The sequence below is a fragment of the Trachypithecus francoisi genome, unplaced genomic scaffold (genome assembly GCF_009764315.1).
Source record: "Trachypithecus francoisi isolate TF-2019V2 unplaced genomic scaffold, Tfra_2.0 Lachesis_group12, whole genome shotgun sequence".
NCBI classification, from domain to species: Eukaryota; Metazoa; Chordata; class Mammalia; order Primates; family Cercopithecidae; genus Trachypithecus; species Trachypithecus francoisi.
Window position 1 is genome coordinate 118252880 of NW_022681457.1, and position 20564 is coordinate 118273443.

At 56.0% G+C, this 20564-nt stretch overlaps 1 protein-coding gene across 3 annotated transcripts in view; it reads left to right on the forward strand.

Annotated features, from left to right (window-relative positions):
- ACOT7 (acyl-CoA thioesterase 7) overlaps positions 1-20564 on the forward strand; it is a 136031-nt gene that overhangs the window by 32380 nt on the left and 83087 nt on the right. For 2 of the 3 annotated variants that reach the window (XM_033228600.1, XM_033228599.1), the window contains exon 2: positions 12292-12409. In XM_033228600.1, coding sequence (XP_033084491.1) covers positions 12292-12409 — 118 coding nt within the window. Of the gene's footprint in view, positions 1-2437; positions 2625-12291; positions 12410-20564 lie in introns of those variants that run through there. The other variant, XM_033228601.1, reaches the window with a different exon arrangement.

Consider the following 20564-nt stretch of genomic DNA (forward strand, 5'->3'; position numbering starts at 1 on the left):
TTGGGGTGGGTGGTGGGCCTAGCACACCTGGGCTTGGACCAGTTGGAAGGGTTGCTTAGGGAGGCAGCAATGCCCGCCTGGAGGGATGAGGCCAAGTCCAAAGGGCACAGTATTGGGGCCCAGGCTCATTCCTTGAGTTCCATTTGGCTGCAGCTTCTGGAGGGAGCTGACGGGAGACGTGGGGAGACGATGCTCCTGGTTTGGAGAGGCTTGTCGCTAAACGTCCTCAGAAAGGAAGTCAACAGGGCCTGTTTTAGGGAGAAGGCCAAGCAGTGAGTTGGGAGCTGAAAGGAACAATGGGCTATTTGGGGTCAGGGGAGGGAAGTGTGTGTCTGGGAGGACCTGTCCTGTGTGCCAGGGTGGGAGGTGCTGTGGCTTCCAGACCCCTGGCCCTGGGATGTCGGCTACTCAGGATAATGGGCCTAGATGGGCAGCCAGGAGGCTGAGGAGGCTGATGGCCTGGGCCTGGGCCTGGGCAGGCTGCCTGGGTGGGGAGGGCTCAGGGAACATTTTCAGCCAGGGTTAGCTGCCAGGCTTGGGCCAGGCTCAGCCCCCTGACTTCCCCTCCAGCGAGACATTTTGGGTCAGTGGGATCCCTTTAGAATCCCCTCCTCTTCCAGCTTCTAGACATTAAACATCCCTGGGTGGGGGGCAGCACCAGCCTCCCTGTGGGAACCAGTGTGCGTGGGGTTTGTAAGCTGAAAATGTCTTTCTCTTTCTTTTTGCACATAGGTGAAAGGACTTATCCTTTTAGTAATAATTCTTTTTTTTTTTGAGACGGAGTCTCGCTGTTGCCCAGGCTGGAGTGCAGTGGTGTGATCTCGGCTCACTGCAAGCTCCGCCTCCCGGGTTCACGCCATTCTCTTGCCTCAGTCTCCCAAGTAGCTGGGACTACAGGTGCCTGCTACCATGCCTGGCTAATTTTTTGTATTTTTAGTAGAGACGGGGTTTCACAGTGTTAGCCAGGATGGTCTCGATCTCCTGACCTCGTGATCCGCCTGCCTCAGCCTCCCAAAGTGCAGGGATTATAGGCATGAGCCACCGCACCCAGCCTCCTTTTAGTAATAATTCTTTTTTTTTTTGAGACGGAGTCTCGCTGTTGCCCAGGCTGGAGTGCAGTGGTGTGATCTCGGCTCACTGCAAGCTCCGCCTCCCGGGTTCACGCCATTCTCTTGCCTCAGTCTCCCAAGTAGCTGGGACTACAGGTGCCTGCTACCATGCCTGGCTAATTTTTTGTATTTTTAGTAGAGACGGGGTTTCACAGTGTTAGCCAGGATGGTCTCGATCTCCTGACCTCGTGATCCGCCTGCCTCAGCCTCCCAAAGTGCAGGGATTATAGGCATGAGCCACCGCACCCAGCCTCCTTTTAGTAATAATTTACCTATTTAACTTTTACCAGAGTGACTTCCCAGGCTCAGAAGCCCTCCAGCACTGCCTGCTGGCTGGTTAGATAGAATATGGAAGTTTGATAAGGGCCCTCTGTTCCGGCGGGAGTGGCTGTCTGCCTAATCAGCCCTCTTTGCCCTAACTTTCTCTTTCACAACTAAACATGTGAAACTTGCCCAGAGGCCGGACGCCAGGCCAGGGTGACCCACCCTGAGAGGCCCGTGGGTCCAGCTTGGTTGAGTCGGCTGTGCGGCCTGCGCTCTGGCCGGGGACTTTCCATTTCCCTTGCTGGTCACGGGATTCCTGGGAAAGCAGCCCTGGTGGGGGCAGCATTGCGGGAGGTAGTGGTGATAACACATCCTGCCTCCTGCACTGGGCCTCCTGTAGCCTGCACCCTGGCCACGTGATTCTTTGGCCTCTTTCTTTCTGACACCCAGTAGAAGGGCAGGCAGAGTGAAGAGAGTACAGGTTTGTGGGCACAGGGCCCACAGGTAGCAGCCGGCAGCCTGAGAGCCTGCGGGAGTGGAGGAAGGGTAGTGGAGTTGCTGAGCCCCAAGACAGGCATGGCACCCTCTGAAGCGGGGGTTGGGGGGAGGAAGAGGGGGACAGGGGAAGGACAGGGGTGTGGCCTGAGGAGCGGGGAGGCTGGACCACCTGTCCACTTTGCTTCAGCCAGGGAGCTGGCCCTTGGGACAGGCTTTAGTTGCCAGCTCCATCAGCAGGATGCAGGCTTGGACCTGTTGGAGTCCTTGTTGGCCTGGGACCTTCCTCCCCTGTGTACATTTCAGGGAGCTCTAGAAGGCGGCAACAGGGCCAGGCCTGGCTTTGGCTGAGACCCTGGAGAAAGTCTAAGGGGCTGTGTGCCCTATCAGAGAAGGCAGAGCCTCACAACCGCTTTCCTGAGGCTGCTCAACGGCAGCCCCCCTGCTTTCCTGATCTCCTGGCACGGCAGCCGGAAGAGCTCACAGAATTACTTCTTCTGTAATTATTTATAAAGCAAGGTTTCTATGACAACTGGTTTCTGGTAGACGCTCTGGATTGGTGAGGCAGCCTCTTCCCGGCCAGATTGGGCAGCTCAGGAAGCTGGGGGTGGGGGGTGCTCCCCACCAAGCCCGGTGTGGCAGGGAGCTGGGACAGTCCTGGGTCAGGCAGGGACTCTGTGATGCTTCCCGCCCCCTCGCCTTTCTCTGCATCTGATCCTGGGATGTCCTAGCCACCATGGCTTTCCAGCTGAGCAGGTACTGCCAGTCATGGGCATGTCCCGGCCGTGTAGGGGCCACTGTGGGTGGATTGTTTGGGGACATTTGGAGGGGAGGGTTGGGTAGAGGGAACTCGGCCCCTGTGACCAGCGGGCTGGCTGGTGTCATGCAGCCAAGAAGGGCAGTAGGGCACCCGCCTGGCCCAGCTCTTACTGACCCTCAAGATTAGGTGGTCAGCTGAAGCTGGGACAGGAAGTGCAGGCCTGGGTGAGCTGGGAGCCCCTGACAGGGACCAGGGCACTCCCCCGCCTGCTCTAGTCCCCAGGGAGGAAGGCACCTGGTTTTCTTTCTGGCCTTGCTCCTGAGGCTTCCCTCTGCTCCTGCCAGCTGGGCTGGGTTCGCTGCTGCGTTTGCTGCCGTTTCCCAGCGCTGCTGAGCTTCCTGCCTGCGGTGGAGGGGGCGCTGTGGGCTGCACAAGGAGCCTCCTGGGTCAGTCCCCTGCCCCTGGCCAAAATGGAGGCTGGGAGTTCAGGGCCATTGTCAGCCTCTTCCCCTGTCCTGCTTGGGGGCCTGGAAGTGTCGCTGGAACTTTCCTTGGCTCAGCCCTTCCTCCCACCCTTCCTTCTTCTGGGGATGCGGTGGCGTGTCTACAGGTTGAAGGGACTTTACCGGAACTGCCTTAGGCAGCAAGTCAAAGAGGAGAAGCAGGGACTGGGCGCGGTGACTCACACCTGTAATCCCGGCACTTTCGGAGGCCAAGACAGGTGAATCAACTGAGGTCAGGAGTTTGAGACTAGCCTAGTCAACACAGTGAAACCCCATCTCTACTAAAAAATACAAAAATTGGTTGGGCATGGTGACGCGCACCTGTAATTCCAGCTACTTGGGAGGCTGAGGTAGGAGAATCACTTGAACCCGGGAGGTAGAGGTTGCCGGGAGCCGAGATCACGCCACTTCATTCCAACCTGGGTGACAGAGCAAGACTCCCTCTCAAAAAAAAAAAAGAGGAGAAGCAGGACTGCTTGAGCTTCCATTTGGCAGAGTGGCCCATGGATAGAGGAGGCGTTTACGTGTGCCTGTGCCTGGACTTTGCGGCCCCATGCTCATCCACACACCTGTTTTGTCCCTCAAGGCTGCCTGGTGTGAGGCCCCCGCCCCCCCATGCCATAAGGAGACCCGCCTCTCCTTTTCTTCCAGGAATGGCAACCCCTGTCCCTTGTCTACTCCTGGCCAAGGCAGCCTCCGCCGAGCTCCTGAAGGAAGCTCCGAGTGTCTGCGGCCCCATGACTGGGGACAGTCTGCCCAGACACAGACACCTCTGTCCCACCCAGCTTTCCAGCTGAGGTGAGGGTGGAGCACACGCACCTGGTGCTTGACCTCTGGTTTGAGGCCTTTGTCAGAAGGGGGAAGTAATGAGCTGCCTGCCCTGCAGGCCCCGTCCTGACCCACCTGGACCCCAGACCCCTACCTGGCTGTGCACCTTCAGGTGGGCACTTTAGCTTCCACTGTGGAGTAAAGGAAGCAAGGCTCACCTACCCCTGGTTACCCTGGATTTCAAGCAGTCATGTTTTCATTTTAGCACTGGCTTTTTTTTTTTTTTTTTTTTTTGAGACGGAGTTTCACTCTTGTTGCCCAGACTGGAGTGCAGTGGGCGCGATCTCGGCTCACCACAACCTCTGCTTCCCGGGTTTAAGCAATTCTCCTGCCTCAGCCTCCCAAGTAGCTGGGACTACAGGCATGTGCCACTACGGTTGGCTAATTTTGTATTTTTAGTAGAGACGGGGTTTCTCTATGTTGGTCAGGCTGGTCTCAAACTCCCGACCTCAGGTGATCCACCTGCCTCGGCCTCCCAAAGTGCTGGGATTACAGATGTGAACCACTGTGCCCGGCCAGCACTGACATTTTTATGTCAGAGTCAGAGACACTGGTGGCACTCCCAGCTGGCCGTGTGCTGGGCTGTAGAAGGGGCAGGCAGGGTTCAGTGCCCTGCAGGGCTGCGGCCAAGGTCACCACACAGGGGCCTGTCCAGGGCTGCCCAGGTGTGGGTGGCAGGTGCTGAGCAGGGCTGAGGGTGCTGAGCGGGGCTGAGGGTGCTGAATTGGGCTGAGGGTGCTGAGCGGAGCTGAGGGTGTTGCCACTGCCGCCTCGAGGCTCCCCTGTGCCACTCAGTGCTGCTTTCTTTGGGAGCAGCAGAGGCCTCTGGGCATGGCCACAAACTAGGTGGCGGGTGACAACCGGAAGCAATTTTCTCAGGCTGGAGACCCAGTGCTGGGCAGGGCCACGCTCCCGTCTCTGCCTTCATCTTCATCTGGACCTCCTGTGTCTCATGTCGAGATTTCCTTGTTCCTATAACGACACCAGTTGTTGGGTTAGGGCCCTCCCTAAGGCACGGCGACCTCATCTTGATTGTATCTGGATGCAAAGAACTCTTTCCAAGTAAGGTGACATTCATAGTTTCTGGGGTTAGTTCTCAAACATATCTTTTGGGGGACACAATTCATCCCAGTACTCAGGCTCCACCCAGGGCACAGGAGGCATGGCCAGCCCTCGGGGCGTCTGCTGCGAGGTCAGGGGACAGGAGCAGCTCCTCTCTCTGCCAGGCTCCCCTCGATTGTTCCAGGCACCCACCCTTTCCACTCCTGGAATGCATCCCCTGCCTCACTCCCACTGCAGAACAGGCCGAGGGTGTCCTGCTGGGTGGTGGGCTGGGCCCCAGGGCAGTGGGCTGTCCTACCGGGAGGTGGGCTGGGCCCCAGGGTGGTGGGCTGGACCCCAGGGCCGCTGCTGCAGATGCTCTTGGGATGAGTGCTGGCCAGCCTCTGGTGTGATGAGATCTGAGTTTTGAGCTGTGCTTTGAAGCATTTTCTTTTTTATTTTATTTTATTTTATTTATTTATTTATTTATTTTTTGAGACGGAGTGTCGCTTAGTCGCCCAGGCTGGAGGGCAGTGGCGAGATCTCGGCTCACTGCAAGCTCCGCCTCCTGGGTTCAGGCCATTCCCCTACCTCAGCCTCCCGAGTAGCTAGGACTACAGGCGCCCACCACTACGCCTGGCTAATTTTTTGTGTTTTTAGTAGAGACGGGGTTTCACCGCATTAGCCAGGATGGTCTAGATCTCCTGACCTTGTGATCTGCCCGTCTTGGCCTCCCAAAGTGCTGGGATTATAGGCTTGAGCCACCGCGCCCGGCTGAAGCATTTTCAAAGACCACTGATTAATTTGAATGGGTTGAGATGGTTTAAAGGCATCCAAAAGACACAGAGGCATCTCACCGAGGTCTCTGCTCGGTAGTTAGTTTCTTCCTCTGGAGGCCATGGAGGCCTCTGGTTTCCCACACCTCCTTCCTGGAATGGTCATCCCTGCGCCCCGGGTGGTCACCTTGCTCCCATGAGTGTGTGCCTCGCTGGTTTTCACCTGACAGCTGGTCTCTGAGAAGGTCCCTACTCCTCGTGCAAGGCTGAGCAATATTCCGATGTGTGGCTATTACTTTTATGTCCTTGTGTGGACATCTAGGCGCTGGCACATGTCCTGTGTTATACACGGCTGTGCAGTGAGTACCGTTCCATGTGCTTGGTTTACCCGTGTGTGGAAACAGCTGTGGGGTAGATTTCTGTGAGTGGAATCCTGGGTCAGGGTGTCCCTGTGCCTCTGGGGTTTGGGAGGGTGGTGCTGGGTGCCCTCTGTGAGGGGGTATTGGCTTACACTCCCCTATTCGTCAATGGTGCCCTGTCCTTCACAAAGGGTGGATCAGACATTGCTGGGACAGGTAGAACAAACAGTGGGAAGGGCCAGGTGTGCCTGGTAAACAGCAGTGCTCTGGCAGGTGCAGCTCCGAGCCCCGCAGGGCGGTGAGGATTGAGGTGGAAAAGTTCCGGATCCCTGAGAGCTCTGGGTGCCTTACCAGGAAGTTAAGCCTTTATTCTGTAGATAGGAAGGGCCCTGGAAGGTGTGGATAAAGGAGTGACTTGGCTAGACTCCTGCTTGGGAAGAACCACTCCTGGGGCTGTGCGGTCAGGGCTAGTTAGGATCTGAGCCAGGGCAAGAGGCGAGTGCAGAGGCCATGGGGACGAGGGGCCAGTGCAGAGGCCATGGGGGGATGAGAGGCCAGTGCTGAGGCCATGGGGGGTGGCTAGAGGCCAGTGCAGAGGCCATGGGGGGATGAGCGGCCAGTGCAGAGGCCATGGGAGGTGAGAGACCAGTACAGAGGCCATGGGAGGTGACCTCCCCAAAGTGTCTGATTGGTTCCTGGGCTTCAGCCTCCCCAGCCTCCCCTCCTTTCAGGATGGATCCAGACTTTGTCTCAGGCCATCTCTTCTTCATCCCCTTTTGGGCCATGCGCCAGCTTTGTGGGGTTGCTTTCTGTTTCTGGAGCTCGCCGGGCACTCCTGGCCTTGGGCCCCAAACATTCCCTCTCCTCATAACCTTCTCGGACCTCTGCTCCTGGCTCACCCTTTAGGAGTTGGCCAAGGTGTCACTTCCTCTGGGAAGCTTTCCCGGAGATCAGGAGGGGTGGCACCCTTCTGGGAGTGGCGCCTTGACCCATGTGTGCTCAGCTTCCTCAGAGCCCTCATCATCAGCTGGATGCCACCTCCAGAGGGGACACCGGCCAAGAGTGGGGCGGCTGAGAGGGGGTTGGCAGCGTCTGCGTCCATTAGCCTTGGGCCCCAGCACCTGCCACTCATGCTACAAGGACTGGACAAACATGGTTCTGATCTAAGACAGGAGCAGCTGGAACAGAAAAAGGGCGGGACTGTGGACGCGGGTGACATTCCGGACATGCAGTCAGCCCGGGCGACTGGCTGCCAGGACCCAGCAGGTGGAAGATAGAGTGGGGGATACTCGGGGCCAGGCCCAGAGAGAGAAGGCAGCCACGTAGGAAAGGCCCTACCCTGGGCAACTTTCCGTCTTTCCTTGAAATTTCTGGAATCAGAGAAGGGGTTAGAAGTGCACGTTAGTGTGATGGGGGCTGGGGGAGGAATAACATGTCAGACTCAGCCGCAAACAGTCCTCTAGAACCGGGCCAGGCCTGTGCTGCTGCCCGAGCTGGCCTGTGTGGTGTTCACGTGTCTTTATTTTTAGATAATTTTTAACCCCAGGAATCCTAGAGATAGACAAATGTCCGTCCGTCCTTCCTTCCTTCCTTCCTTCCTTCCTTCCTTCCTTCCTTCCTTCTTTTCTTTCTTTTCTTTCTTTTTTTTTTTTGACAGTCTCACTCTGTCACCCAGGCTGGAGTACAGGGGCGTGATCTCAGTTCACTGCAACCCCCGCCTTTCAGGTTCAAGCAATTCTCCTGCCTCAGCCTCCTGACTAGCTAGGATTACAGGCGTGTACCACCACGCCCTGCTAATTTTTGTATTTTTAGTAGAGATGGGGTTTTACCATTTTGGCCAGGCTGATCCTGAACTCCTGACCTCAAGTGATCCGCCCCCCTCAGCCTCTGTAAGCGCTGGGATTACAGGTGTGAGCCACCTCGTCTGGCAGCCAAATATATTTCTTTCTTTCTTTTTTTTTTTTTTTTAAAAACCATATATTATTTATGATGTGCAGTCCCTATTCTAAGCACTTGTCACATTCACTTCATCCTTACTCTATCTCTAGTAAGTACACTACCCCCATCTTCTGGATGAAGAAACTCAAACAGAAAAAAAGTTAGAAAAAAAGTTAAATAATCTGTCCAAGGTCTTGCAGCTACTAAGTGCCAGAACTGGGATTCAAAGCCAGAGAGTCTAGTGCCAGGACTATGCTCCCACCTTCTGCTCTGTTCTGCAAAGGAAGAGAGGTATGAAGTCCACATGGTATGCAGGGACTAAGAATCTGCTGAGTTGCTGGACAGCAAAGGGCAAGGCTGTTTTCTTTTTTTTGAGATGGAGTCTCGTTCTGTCATTGGGCTGGAGCACAGTGGCGCAGTCTCGGCTCACCGCAACCTCCGCCTCCTGGGTTCGATTCTCCTGCCTCAGCCTCCTGAGTAGCTGGGACTACAGGCATGCACCACCACGCCCAGCTAATTTTTTTTTTTTTTTTTTTAGTAGAGACGGGGTTTCATCGTGTTCGCCAGGATGGTCTCGATCTCCTGACCTTGTGATCCGCCCGCCTCGGCCTCCCGAAGTTCTGGGATTACAGACGTGAGCCACCATGCCCGGCAGCCAAATATATTTCAATTTTCTTTTTTTCTTTTGAGACAGCCTCTCACTCTGTTGCCCAGGCTTGAGTGCGGTGGTGCAATCATGGCTCACTGCAATGTCCTCTTCCCGGGCTCAAGTGATCCTCCCACCTCAGCCTCTCTAGTAGCCACAGCGCACAGCCTGTATTTCAGTTTTTTATTAGTAAAGAGGGGCTGGGTGTGGTGGCTCATGCCTGTAATCCCAGCACTTTAGGAGTCCGAAACAGCGGATCACCTGAGGTCAGGAATTCGAGACAGCCTGACCAAAATGGCAAAACCCTGTCTCTAGTGAAAATAGAAAATTTAGCCAGGCGTAGTGGTGCGTGCTTATAATCCCAGCTACTCAGGAGGCTGAGGCAGGGGAATCGCTTGAACCCAGGAGACAGAGGTTGCAGTGAGCCGAGATCGTGCCACTGCACTCCAGCCTGGGTGACAGAGTGAGACCCTGTCTCAAGAAACAAACAAACAAAAAAATAGTAAAGAGGAACGTGACGTGCTTTCGTTACCCGTGTCTTTATTAGAAATGGGAAAACAAAGTCTCCAGTGATAGGCAGCTGCTTCCCTGGCTCCTCTGGCTGTCACCCCTGCCTGCCTGGAGATGGAGGCAGTCATGGACACTGTCCTGGGATGGACACGCTTGGCCTTGGCCAGGCCATGGGGCAGGGCCTGAGAGAGTGACAGAGCTGTGTATGGGTCCTGGAGGCTGGCTGGGCCCAGCTGCTCCTGAGCTGTTTGGAAGGAATGAGGGAGGTAGGAAGGGGAAGAGGGAGGGGCCAGGTGCGGAGCAGCTGGTTGGGAAGGAATCCCAGCTGAGGCCGGGACTCACTGACTCACTGGCTGCCTCGGCTTGAAGGAAAGATGTCTGATTTGGGGCAAGGGGGAAGGGGTGAGTGAGTTGGGCTTTGGGCCTCATGCATTGGAGGTGACAGCACAATCCCCAGGCAGGAATAAAGTCCTGTGGGGGAGAGTTGTATCTGACCTTGAGGGCAGGGGCTGGCTTCCTGGGTGGTCAGTTGGGGAGTTAGGATGGTCCTTGGTGCAGGACCCGAGGTGCCAAAGAAAGGTGGCCAGGCCTGTGGCAGCCGGCTGGTGTGCAGTCTGCAGTTCCTGGCATGTCCTCCTGATGACACAGTGCCAAGTGCCGAGTCCTCACTTTGTTGCCAGGTGTCTCTAGGCTCTTCCCTGGGCCTCAGGCACTGTCCCTGGCCTTCTGTCTTAAAGGCCACCCGCATTTCTGTCCTGTCTCCAGTGCCTGCCGCATGAAAGCACTTCCTCTGCTGCTCTGTAGCCCTTGGCCCGCGCTTCCTCTCCCTGGCCTTGGGTCATTCCTGGGGGCCAACCTGCTGTGTGTGGTTCCACTTCACAGACAGACAAAGTGAAGCCTGCAGCAGTCATTCAGGCTGCTGTGGAGGGCGGCTCTGGTGCTCCTGGGAAACGCTGGGCTGATGTTTCCTCAGTGTCTAGAACCAGGGGCTGGGCCCTGCTCTCCGCACCCACCCGCAGCCTTGGCTAGTGCCTCCAGGACAGGCCTGTGTGGAAAGGGACCCTCTGCCCACTGCAGCTGGTGCAGGGAAGGCCCTTCCTACCAAGTGGAAAACAAAGGGAAGAGGTTGATAGAATCGTTTTGTAACTTATAATTGGCTACCTGGTAACTCAGATGAAAAAACCCAAAAACCTTTCATAGAGTAAGTTCAATTTTTAAAAACAGAGATTTTTTTTTTTTTGAGTCGGAGTCTCGCTCTATCACCCAGGCTGGAGTGCAGTAGCCGGATCTCAGCTAACTGCAAGCTCCGCCTCCCGGGTTTACGCCATTCACCTGCCTCAGCCTCCCGAGTAGCTGGGACTACAGACGCCCGCCACCTCGCCCGGCTAGTTTTTTGTATTTTTTAGTAGAGACGGGGTTTCACGGTGTTAGCCAGGATGGTCTCGATCTCCTGACCTCGTGATCCACCCGTCTCGGCCTCCCAAAGTGCTGGGATTACAGGCTTGAGCCACCGCGCCCGGCAAAACAGAGATATTTTAACGTGAACACTCGAGAAGCCAAATGAGGCTTCTTGTGTGCTCTGGGGATCCCCCGGCCACCGTGTGTCATGCCGTGCTTCCTGCTCCACAGGCCACTGTCCTGAACCTCCTGCAGAACCTCGGGCCCTGCCTGACCTCAGGGCCACAAGCCAGTTGGCCTAGTGGTCTTGGTTTGCATAATAGACTCTCACCCAGGGTGGAGGGGTGATACTGGGGATGGGCAGCTGTCGGTTGCTGGAGGACATCCGTGGTCATTTGCTCTAGAAGTGGCATCCTGTGGCCAGAGGTTGGGTTTCTTGGAGCTTCCGACCAGGTTGGCTAAATACTTACCGAAGAGGGAAAAATTCTCCTGGTTAACGTGTGGACTGTCTACCATGTACCATGTGCCAGCGCTGTCGTGGGATGAGCGTGCGATCTGCATGTCTCCCACAGTCACGTGAGGCAGTGCTGTCTCAGTGCTGTCGTTCTGCCCATTGTACAGATGAGCACATGGAGGAGTGAGGGTTCTGACAGCTTGCCCAGGTTACCTAGCGAGTAAGAGCCAGAGCCAGGAATGCTCTCGGGAGAGTGACTTGCTCAGCCTTGGAGCCGCTAGAGGAGCAGGGAGGAGATGCAGACCTGGGGAGACGCTGCTCCTGGGGCCCCCACACTGGCCAACAGGGCCGGGCAGGCTGCACAAGCCGCAGGTGGGTGCTGTACCCTGGACCTGTGCCCACTGCCTGCCACTCATCTCCAGGCCTTGGCCTGTGAAGGTGGCTTTCATCAGCCAGGTGCTGTCTGGGAAGATGCCAGGCAACTTGCCCTGGTAGGACTGCCAAGCTGGCTTGTTGGGATGCCAGAGATTTCGTGGAGCTCCCACGCTGCCAGCTGCTCACAACAAGGATGAAGTTGTTCCTCTTTGGGGAAGTGAGGTGGCGTTTTCGTTCTTTGCGACCTAGGAGAGCTCCCTGCCCTCAATCCAGGGCCTGACTCCACACTGCCCCCCAGGACCCGCAGAGGAGCTCAGCGCGCAGCGGGCAGGCGCTCACCTGCTGACAGGGCCTGGGGTCTTGAAGCTGTGACTCATGTCTAGTTCTCAGAACAGCCGTGGCTACCTGGTTCCTCTGGGACTCCTGATGGGGGTGGTGGCGGTCCTGGGAATTTGCTTTTCACAGTCTGTGTTGGTCACTGGGAACCCCAAGGGCTGAGTCGCCACCTCCTGCCCTGTGGCTCTGCTTAAAGGTCTTTACCATCAGCCTTTCCCTGCCAGGGCAGGCCAGGGACCTGTGGCTTCAGGGGGAGAAAGTGCCCCTCTGCCCTCCTGCTCTGTCATGGAAACAGCATCTCAGAGCCCCTTCTGTGGCCTGGCAGATGGCGCCGCACGCTGACGAACACACCACCTAGGAAGAGTCCAAACATGGGGAAGGTTCTCTTTCCTCCAGGAGCCATCGAGCCCTTTGGGGACCTTCTCCCCTCCTTGGATTGTGACTGTTGCACAAATGACATCCTCTCCAGAGGCCTCATCCTGCTTCTCCTCTGCCCTAGGATCATGCGGCCAGATGATGCCAACGTGGCCGGCAATGTCCATGGGGGGACCATCCTGAAGATGATCGAGGAGGCAGGCGCCATCATCAGCACCCGGCATTGCAACAGCCAGAACGGGGTAAGGGTCTGGGCACCATACCTCTGGGCCCTGGAGACCGCACCAGTATGGGTTCAGGACAGGAGTTCCCCGGGGAGCCAGGCCTGCAGCCTTCCCTCCCCTTGTGCACTGGGCCTTGGGAACTTTGGGGGAAGTGGCCCAAGCAGTTCTGCACCGGACCCTCAGAGCTATGCTTGGTTTTGGCCTCAGCCAGCAGGTGTGGGAACCCACTAGAGATGAAGCGTTAAGCAAGCTGACAGGCCCTCCCTCCACCACTGCCCGCCATGCTGAGTCCCCTGCTAACCTGGCCCTGATCAGAAGCATGCCCTGCCTGCGTGGGGTGGACTTCATTGCAGTGGCCAGGAGCTGAGACACAGGGGCCACACAGCAGACGTAGGGGAGGTCCCACCTCTGCCCTGACCAACCCTGGTGGCCATGGCAAGTGCCGTGGCTCTCTGTGACTTGGCCACTTCCTGGCTTTGAAGCTCACTGGCCTGGTACCACTGTGCCCACGATGGGGGCAGCTCTCCACCTGCCCCAAAATTGTGCAGCTGGGGAGGGCCCTGCAACCCCAAAGCTGGGGACAAGGGGCATAGTCTCTAGTGTCAACCTCAGGGCTGCTGTAGGACATTCAGCCATCCCCAGCTCTGGGGAGGGGACATTTTCTCTGAAGGTCAGCTGTGGGGGAGAAGCCAGCCCTTGGGTACTGAGGACAGAGCGTCTGCCGTGGTGCCGCAGCTGCATCCTTTGCACTATGGGCTCGGTTAGCACACCTGCTGTGGCCTCCAGGGAGGCAGAGAGGAGGAAGACTCAGCCCCAGCTTGGAGAGTGGGAGTATGAGGTGCAGGTCCCCACCATGGGCACGGGCATGATGCCACTCTAGCAAGAGGCCAAGTGGAAGCCACATCAGAGATCAGGGACCCGCGGAGGCACTGTGAGCTCTGAGCCACACTGGTGAGATGCAGGAAGTGGCTGCTGGCTCTGTCAGCCTGGGCTGTCGGAACTAAGACCACAGCCTGCTGGCTTGTGAGCAGCGGAAATGTGTTTCTCACAGCCCTGGAGGCTGGAAGTTCAGGATCAGAGTGCCGGCAAATTCTGTGTCTGTTGAGGGCCCGTTTGTTTCCTGGTTCGTAGACATCACATCACTTCCTGTGTGTCCTCACTTAGCAGGAGGGGCTCTCTCAGGCCCTTTTACAAGGACACTAATTCCATTTGTGAGGGCTCTGTCCCCATGCCCTCATCACCTCCCGAAGGTCCTGCCTCCTACTACCATTCCCTTGGGGGTTAGGATTTCAACACAGGAATTTTGTGGGGACATAGTCATATAGAGCATGGCACATGCATTCAGCCTGGAACAGTGGGCAGTGTGTGTTCCAGTGGAGGAGTGGAAGCTTTCTGTGTGTGTGTGTGTGTGTGTGCATGCGCGTGCGTGTGCGTGTGCGTGTGTGTGCATATGTAGCCACGGTAAGTGTGGATGGTTGGATGTGGATGTGGGGGATGTTGCGTGGTACAGGTTAAGGAGTGGGTTTGCTGGCAGGGCCTGGTTTAGGAGGGGTGGATGGCTGGGCTGGGGCTGGATTGACTCCTTGGACCCGAGGCTCCGGTGCAGCTCAGTCACGTTCAGAGAGCACCCTCTGGTGGCTGTGGGGAGGATGGGCCTGAGGCTGAGAGCCTGGGGCAGGGGTGAGGGCCAAGTCCCAAATTCCTGTTGCACCCTTCCAGAGAGAGACAGTGAGGGTCCCTGGCAGGAGAGGATGGACACGGGGAAGGAAAAATCCCCAAGATGGGGAGGAAAGGTAAAGGAAGGGCTTGGAAGGCCAAGAGGGTGATGCTCTCACTCATAATCGCAGAATTATTTTGCTGCCATTTGGTCAGCACTTGGCATTCTGCAAAGCTCCAAAATGCTTTAGGAGCTAAAGTTTAGCTCATGGAATCCTCACAACACCCCAGAGAGGTAGCTGTTCTTGTTTTTATTTTCTGAGCCAGAGTCCCACTCTGTCACCCAGGCTGGAGTGCAATGGTGCGATCCCGGCTCACTTTAACATCTGCCTCCCAGGTTCAAGTGAATCTCCTGCCTCAGCTTCCGGAGTAGCTGGGATTACAGGCGTGTACCACCACACCCAGCTACTTTTTTTGTATTTTTAGTAGAGACAGGATTTCACCATGTTGGCCGGGCTGGTCTCGAACTCCTGACTTCAAGTGATCTGCCCGCATCGGCCTCACAAAGTACTGGGATTACAGGCGTGAGCCTCTGTGCCCAGCTGCTGTTGTTATTTTTATTATCCCAATCGCATAGATGAGGAAACTGAGGTACAGAGAGATTGAACACTTGCTTGAGGCCACGTGGGGAGGCAGTTGGTAGGTCTGGGCTGTGACTATGCCTCGAACCTGTGCTTTGAACACTTGCCCCTCCTTGCTTCTCCGGATCTAGGGCTGCTGGAGGGACAGTTTTGACACGTTGGCTTGGAGAAGCCTCTAGGCTGCTGGTCCCCAGGATTGTGATCCAGAAATTCTAGGCTCAGGAGGAGGTCTCTGAGTTCCAGGCAGCCCCAGGGTGTGGGGGTGAGAACAGTCCCGGTGCCTAGAAAGGCTTTGCTGGGGCCCTGGGTGGGGCAGGGGACCCCCCCATCCACACTTCTCTGGTGGTACCTTCCAGTCTGTGGCTGGAAGTCCCAAGGTTCTGTCTCTGACTGGGGCCTCTTGGCCAGCCCCATCTGGATGCCTTCTTGGCCTGCTTGGCCTTGATGTGCAGAAAAAGACACTCCTGTCCGTGCCTCGGGCTTGCTTCTTCCAGCCTCCCTCCCCTTGGTAAATGGTCTCTGCAACCCCCAGGTGCTCAGGCTCAGAGTCTGGAGCCTCTGTCAGCCTCTCTCCCTCCCACACTCATGAGGCTCTGGGAGCAGATCCCACTGCTTTACCTTCCAGGAAGTCCAGATCTGAGCACAGCCCCCCAGGCCCACCCTCACTTTGGGTCCAATGGTGCTGCTCTCCTGATCACCCGATCACCTGATCACTGCAGCAGCCTCCTGACAGGTCATCCTGCTGGTCCCTGCTGCCTTGTTCTCCACCAGTAGCCAGGGACATGTGGAGTCAGAGCACAGTACTGCCTGCTCAGAGCCCTCCAGATCTCCTGTTTTGCCCAGAGTCAAAGGCACGTCCACACGAGTCCCTGTCGCTGCCTAGCGCGGCTCTGGGACCTTGCCTCCTGCATCTCTTTCTGAACTCTGCTCTGGCCACATTGGCTTTTCTGCTGCTTCTTGGACTTGCTGGGTGCATTCCTGCCTTGGGCCTTTGCACTGGCTTTCCCCAGATATCTACAGGGCCCTCCCCTCACCTCTTCCAGGCTCTACGTAAAAACCTTGTAATCCCAGCACTTTGAGAAGCTGAGATGGACAGATCACTTGAGCTCAGGAGTTTGAGGCCAGCCTGGGCAACAGGATGAAACTTTGTCTCTACAAAAACTACGAAAATTAGACAGATGTGGTGGCGTGTGCCTGTAGTCTCAGCTCCTTGGGAGGTTGAGGCAGGAGGATCACCTGAGCCCAGGGAGGTCGAGGCTTCAGTGAGTTGAGATCACATCACTGCTCTCCAGCCTGGGTGACAGAGTGAGACCCTGTTCCTACAAAAACAAAACATGACGTCCAGCTGTGCACCTGATGGCCTGGCTCCCTCCCTGCTTCCAGCTGCTCTCCACTCCTGACCTTGTACACAGTGGTAGCCCCACGAGGGCAGGCAGGACTTCTGCCCTTGGTTTCCACAGACTGAGGCATAGAGCATGCTTAGGCATTATCTGATGAATGCTGGGAACTTGGGCCTGGCACCGTCACTGTCACGGAGAGCTTCCACCAACTAAGCGCTTACGATGAGCCCGTGGCCATGCTCGAGCTCACCCTTCCTCTCCCTGTGTAGTCTTCCCAGCCACCTGCTGAGACAGGCACTGTTCTTAACCTTGTTTTACAAGTGGGGAAACTGAGGCCTAGAACAGTTAGGTGGCTTTCCAGACAGTTGCATCCTCAGAGCTGCCTTCAGCCAGGAGATGGCCGTGGCTGGGCACGGTGATGAGACCACGCCCTCTCTGGGCCCTCACTGGATGCTGGGCATGGTCCACGCACTCCACGTTTGTCGGTGGCCTTATCCCCATCTCCTTGCGTCTTCTGGGCGTTTCCTAAGCACCAAGTTCTTCCCATTCGTTATCCCCTCGAATCTCTGTAGCAGCCTGTTGGGACCATTTATTGCCTGTGTTTACAGAGACTGAGACATGGAGAGGTTGTGTCGCTGCACAGAGTCACAGAGCTAGTAAGCAGTAGAGCTGTTCTTTTGGGCTCTGCCTCTGAAGCTGCTGTCCTGGCTGGAAACCCTGTGGCCATGAGGAACCCAGTGCCTGTGGTTTGCTGGGGCACCTGTGCCTCACGGGCCATGTGATGCCGATTGCTTCTGAGAGCATGGCAGAGGGTGCTTCCGGGCAGGTGCCGATCAGGAGCTCGTGGCTCTGTCCCAGGGCAGGGTGGGGCTTTTCCTGCTCCTGCAGTCCTGGGAGCAGGAGGTGTGGGTCACATCCGAGGCACTGGCTGCTAGGAGCTCTTCCTATGGAGCTCAAACACTTGTCAGTCTATGTATCGAAGTTTTGGATCACACCAGCCTTCATGGACTCCCTGGGCCTGGCCCAGAGCTCTGCCAGCTCCTGGGAAGCAGCCGCCCACCAGCAAATCAGAGCCGTCCTGGGTCCCGGCTCCTGCCATCTGTACCCATCAGATACACAGAGCCACCTCTCCAGCCTCCCAGGCTGCCAGATAGTGAAACAAAATCCTCCCACAGGGTCTCCTGATAGTGAAATGGGACCATGGCAAGACTCCTGTGTGGATGTCTGGGAGATATTACTTTTCTTCTTTTTTTTTTTTTTTTTTTTTTTAAGATGCAGTCTTGCTCTGTTGCCCAGGCTGGAGTGCAGTGGCGTGGCCTCAGCTCACTGCAACCTCTGCCTCCCGGGTTCAAGCGATTCTCCTGCCTCAGCCTCCTGAGTAGCTGTGACTACAGGCATGTGCCACCACACCAGGCTAATTTTTGTATTTTTAGTAGAGACAGGTTTCACTATGTTGGACATGCTGGCCTCGAACTCCTGATCTTGCAATCCACCCGCCTCAGCTTCCCAAAGTGCTGGGATTACAGGCGTGAGCCACTGCGCCTGGCCCTACTTTTTTCTTTAGTATGTTAAGCTGGGAGAGAACCAAGCTTAAGGGTCATCAGTGGCCCTCTGCCGTGTGAGGGACAGGCTTGAAACCATTACCAGGTGTCCCCATGGCGCTGTGGGGGAAGGCTGCTGGATGGTTCTGCATGAGGGGTGTCCCGAGGGACAGCACAAAGAGGTGCACTCTGCCTTCCTCCTGCCTCAAGTCACTCTCTGAGTGAACCTGCTTTTGTGCCTCCTCTGGGAGGCCCTTGAACCCACCCCTCATCCTGGCCTGCAAGGCCTGGCAGCCTGCCTCTTTGGACCTTTGTTCATGTCTCCCACTGCGTCCCTGTGTTCTGGTGGCTCCCCACCACCTCCCCGCTCTGCTCTGCTGCTCTTTCCTCTCCCCGTGGTACCAATGCTTCCCCTACCTCCTCCTGCCTAACACCTGGTCTTTCAGGCCTCAGCCCAAATGCCTCTCATCTGAAGTCATGCCCCACCTTGACATCTCTGGGCTGTCTTGAGAGCACCTGATGCCATGTGGCGTGGTCTCATTTACTTCTCGCCCGTCCCCTCAGCCAGAACCCAGACTCCTCTGACCTACTCCCCTCTGTATACCCAGCACTGAGAAGCCCCACAGATGCTGCCAGAAACCAGCTGCAGAGCAGGGAGGTGGAAGGCCACTGCCTTGGAAAAGCACGCGCCTGTAGGTCTGTTGGATCTGTGTCTGCATGGCATGCTGTAATGTACTTAATCAGCCTCAAACAACACACACTTGACTTCATTCCACTTTTATGTCTTGCAGACAGTGCTTGGCTCGTTCCAAGATGGGCACTGCCTTGCCCAGAGGCTGTGCCTAATTTTTGCCTGGCTCTGTGCAGCCCTGCCCTAACAGCCTTTGGCCAATGGGTGGTGCCATAGCCATGTACATTGACTTGGGGGGAGAAAGACACAGTTCCAGGCATCGCTTTACTGTGTGTGACCTGTTGTGAGTAGGGCAGGGTTTGCTGGGGCACAAGCCCATGCAAACCAGAATGGGGAAGCATCAGGCCACCCTCACCAGCTCTAGAACTTTTCCTGCCCAGCCCCAGATGCAGTCACAGAATCCCTGCACCTGGGAGAGGGCTCAGACAGAGGCTCCCAGCCGTACCTCCAAAGAAGCAGGTGCTAGGTTTGGGGTGGGTCGCGAAGCTTGCATGTTTGCCCCACCTTGGTGAGTCCTCGTGTAGGTGGGTAAGCTGCACGTTGGTGCTTTGGGGGTGGCAGGCGGTAGGTGGGAGAGCACAGACCCACACACCAGGGCTTGAAGTGACTGCCACATACTCTCTGGGATGCTTGCCTAACGTGTCACCCCTTGTCTGGGTGCTGTAACGATCACCTGGGCCAGTGATGCCGGAGCTGGCCTAGGCCCCTCCCTCACCTGCTCCCTGCCCGCCCTGGGAAGCCTGAGGGTGCCTCAGTGTCATGCTGTCAACGTCCTAAGGAAGTGATCGTTGCAGTAGAAAGTCATGGCAGTCCTCTGGGAAGTGGAGACTCACATTCCCCATGGCTCAAACACAAGGTCATCTTTTGTGTCATTTATTCAGCAAAGATGAAAAATAAGTCAATTCTGAGTGTTGGTCAGGATGCTATGAGGTGCCAAAGGCCAGGCCAGTCACTGCTGTACCGAGAAACACTTAGGACCATATATAAAAGTATTTGTCATTGCCGGGTGCGGTGGCTCACGCCTGTAATCGAAGCACTTTGGGAGGCCGAGGTGGGTGGATCACCTGAGGTCGGGAGTTCGAGACCAGCCTGACCAACATGGAGAAACCCCGTCTCTACTAAAAAAAAAAATACAAAATTAGCCGGGCGTGGTGGCACATGCCTATAATCCCAGCTACTGCGGAGGCTGAGGCAGGAGAATTGCTTGAACCTGGGAGGCAGAGGTTGCGGTGAGCCGAGATTGTGCCATTGCACTCCAGCCTGGGCAACAAGAGTGAAACTCCGTCTCAAACAAACAAACAAACAAAAAAAAAGTATTTGTCCTCGGGCCCAGAAAATAATCCCAAATGCAGAAAATGTTTAAGTAAAAGGGTGCCCATCACAGCATTGTTTGTAATGAGAATCAATTGGAGATGCCCCAGATCTCTAATAAAAGAAGAGTGTTCAATTCCACCTGGCTAGCCATTGAAAGTAATTTTCTAAAAAAAAGTTAGGTACGGTTGCATGTTCCTGTAGTTGCAGCTACTTAGGAGGCTGAGGCTGGAGGATCACTTGAGCCCAGGAGGAGTTTGAGGCTGCAGTGAGCATGATAGTGCCTGTGAATAGTCATTGCATTCCTGCCTGGGCAACACAGCAAGGTCCTGTCTCTAAAAATAATAATAATTTTGCATTGGAGTGCCTTGAAAAGGAAGTCACGGGAAAGGATAAGGAAATCTTTCACATACAGCCACTCAGACGGAGTGTTTGTGTCTCCCATGTGTTGAAATCCTCACCCCCAGGGTGATGGTATTAGGGGGTGGGGCCTTTGGGAGGTGACGAGGGCATGGGGGTGGGGCTTCATGAATGGGATCAATGTCCTCATGAAAGGGGCCTGAGGGAAGCTCATTTGCCCCAACCACCACGTGAGGTCACACGAGAAGCACTATGAACCAGGAAGCTGGCCCTTACCAGACACGGAATCTGCCCATCCCTGATCTTGGAATGACCCAAGTCCCTGGAGACTTCTAGCCTCCAGGGCTGTGAGAAATAAATTTCTGTTGTGCCTAAGCTGCCCAGGCTATGGCATTTTGTTATGGCAGCCCAATGAACTAAGACCCAAACCTACAGAGGATGATCCCTAGGGTAGATGAAGAGAGAAAAGCAGGTGCAGCGCCACCTGTCCACGTCCACCATCGGGAAGCCCCACCATGTGGTTGTAGACGTGGAGTCCGATCTGACACATGGAACGCAACTGCCAAGGGGTCCTGTGTGACAAGGGACGAGGTGGCCAGAGGCAGACCCAGCCCCATAGGCTCTTTTGTTCCT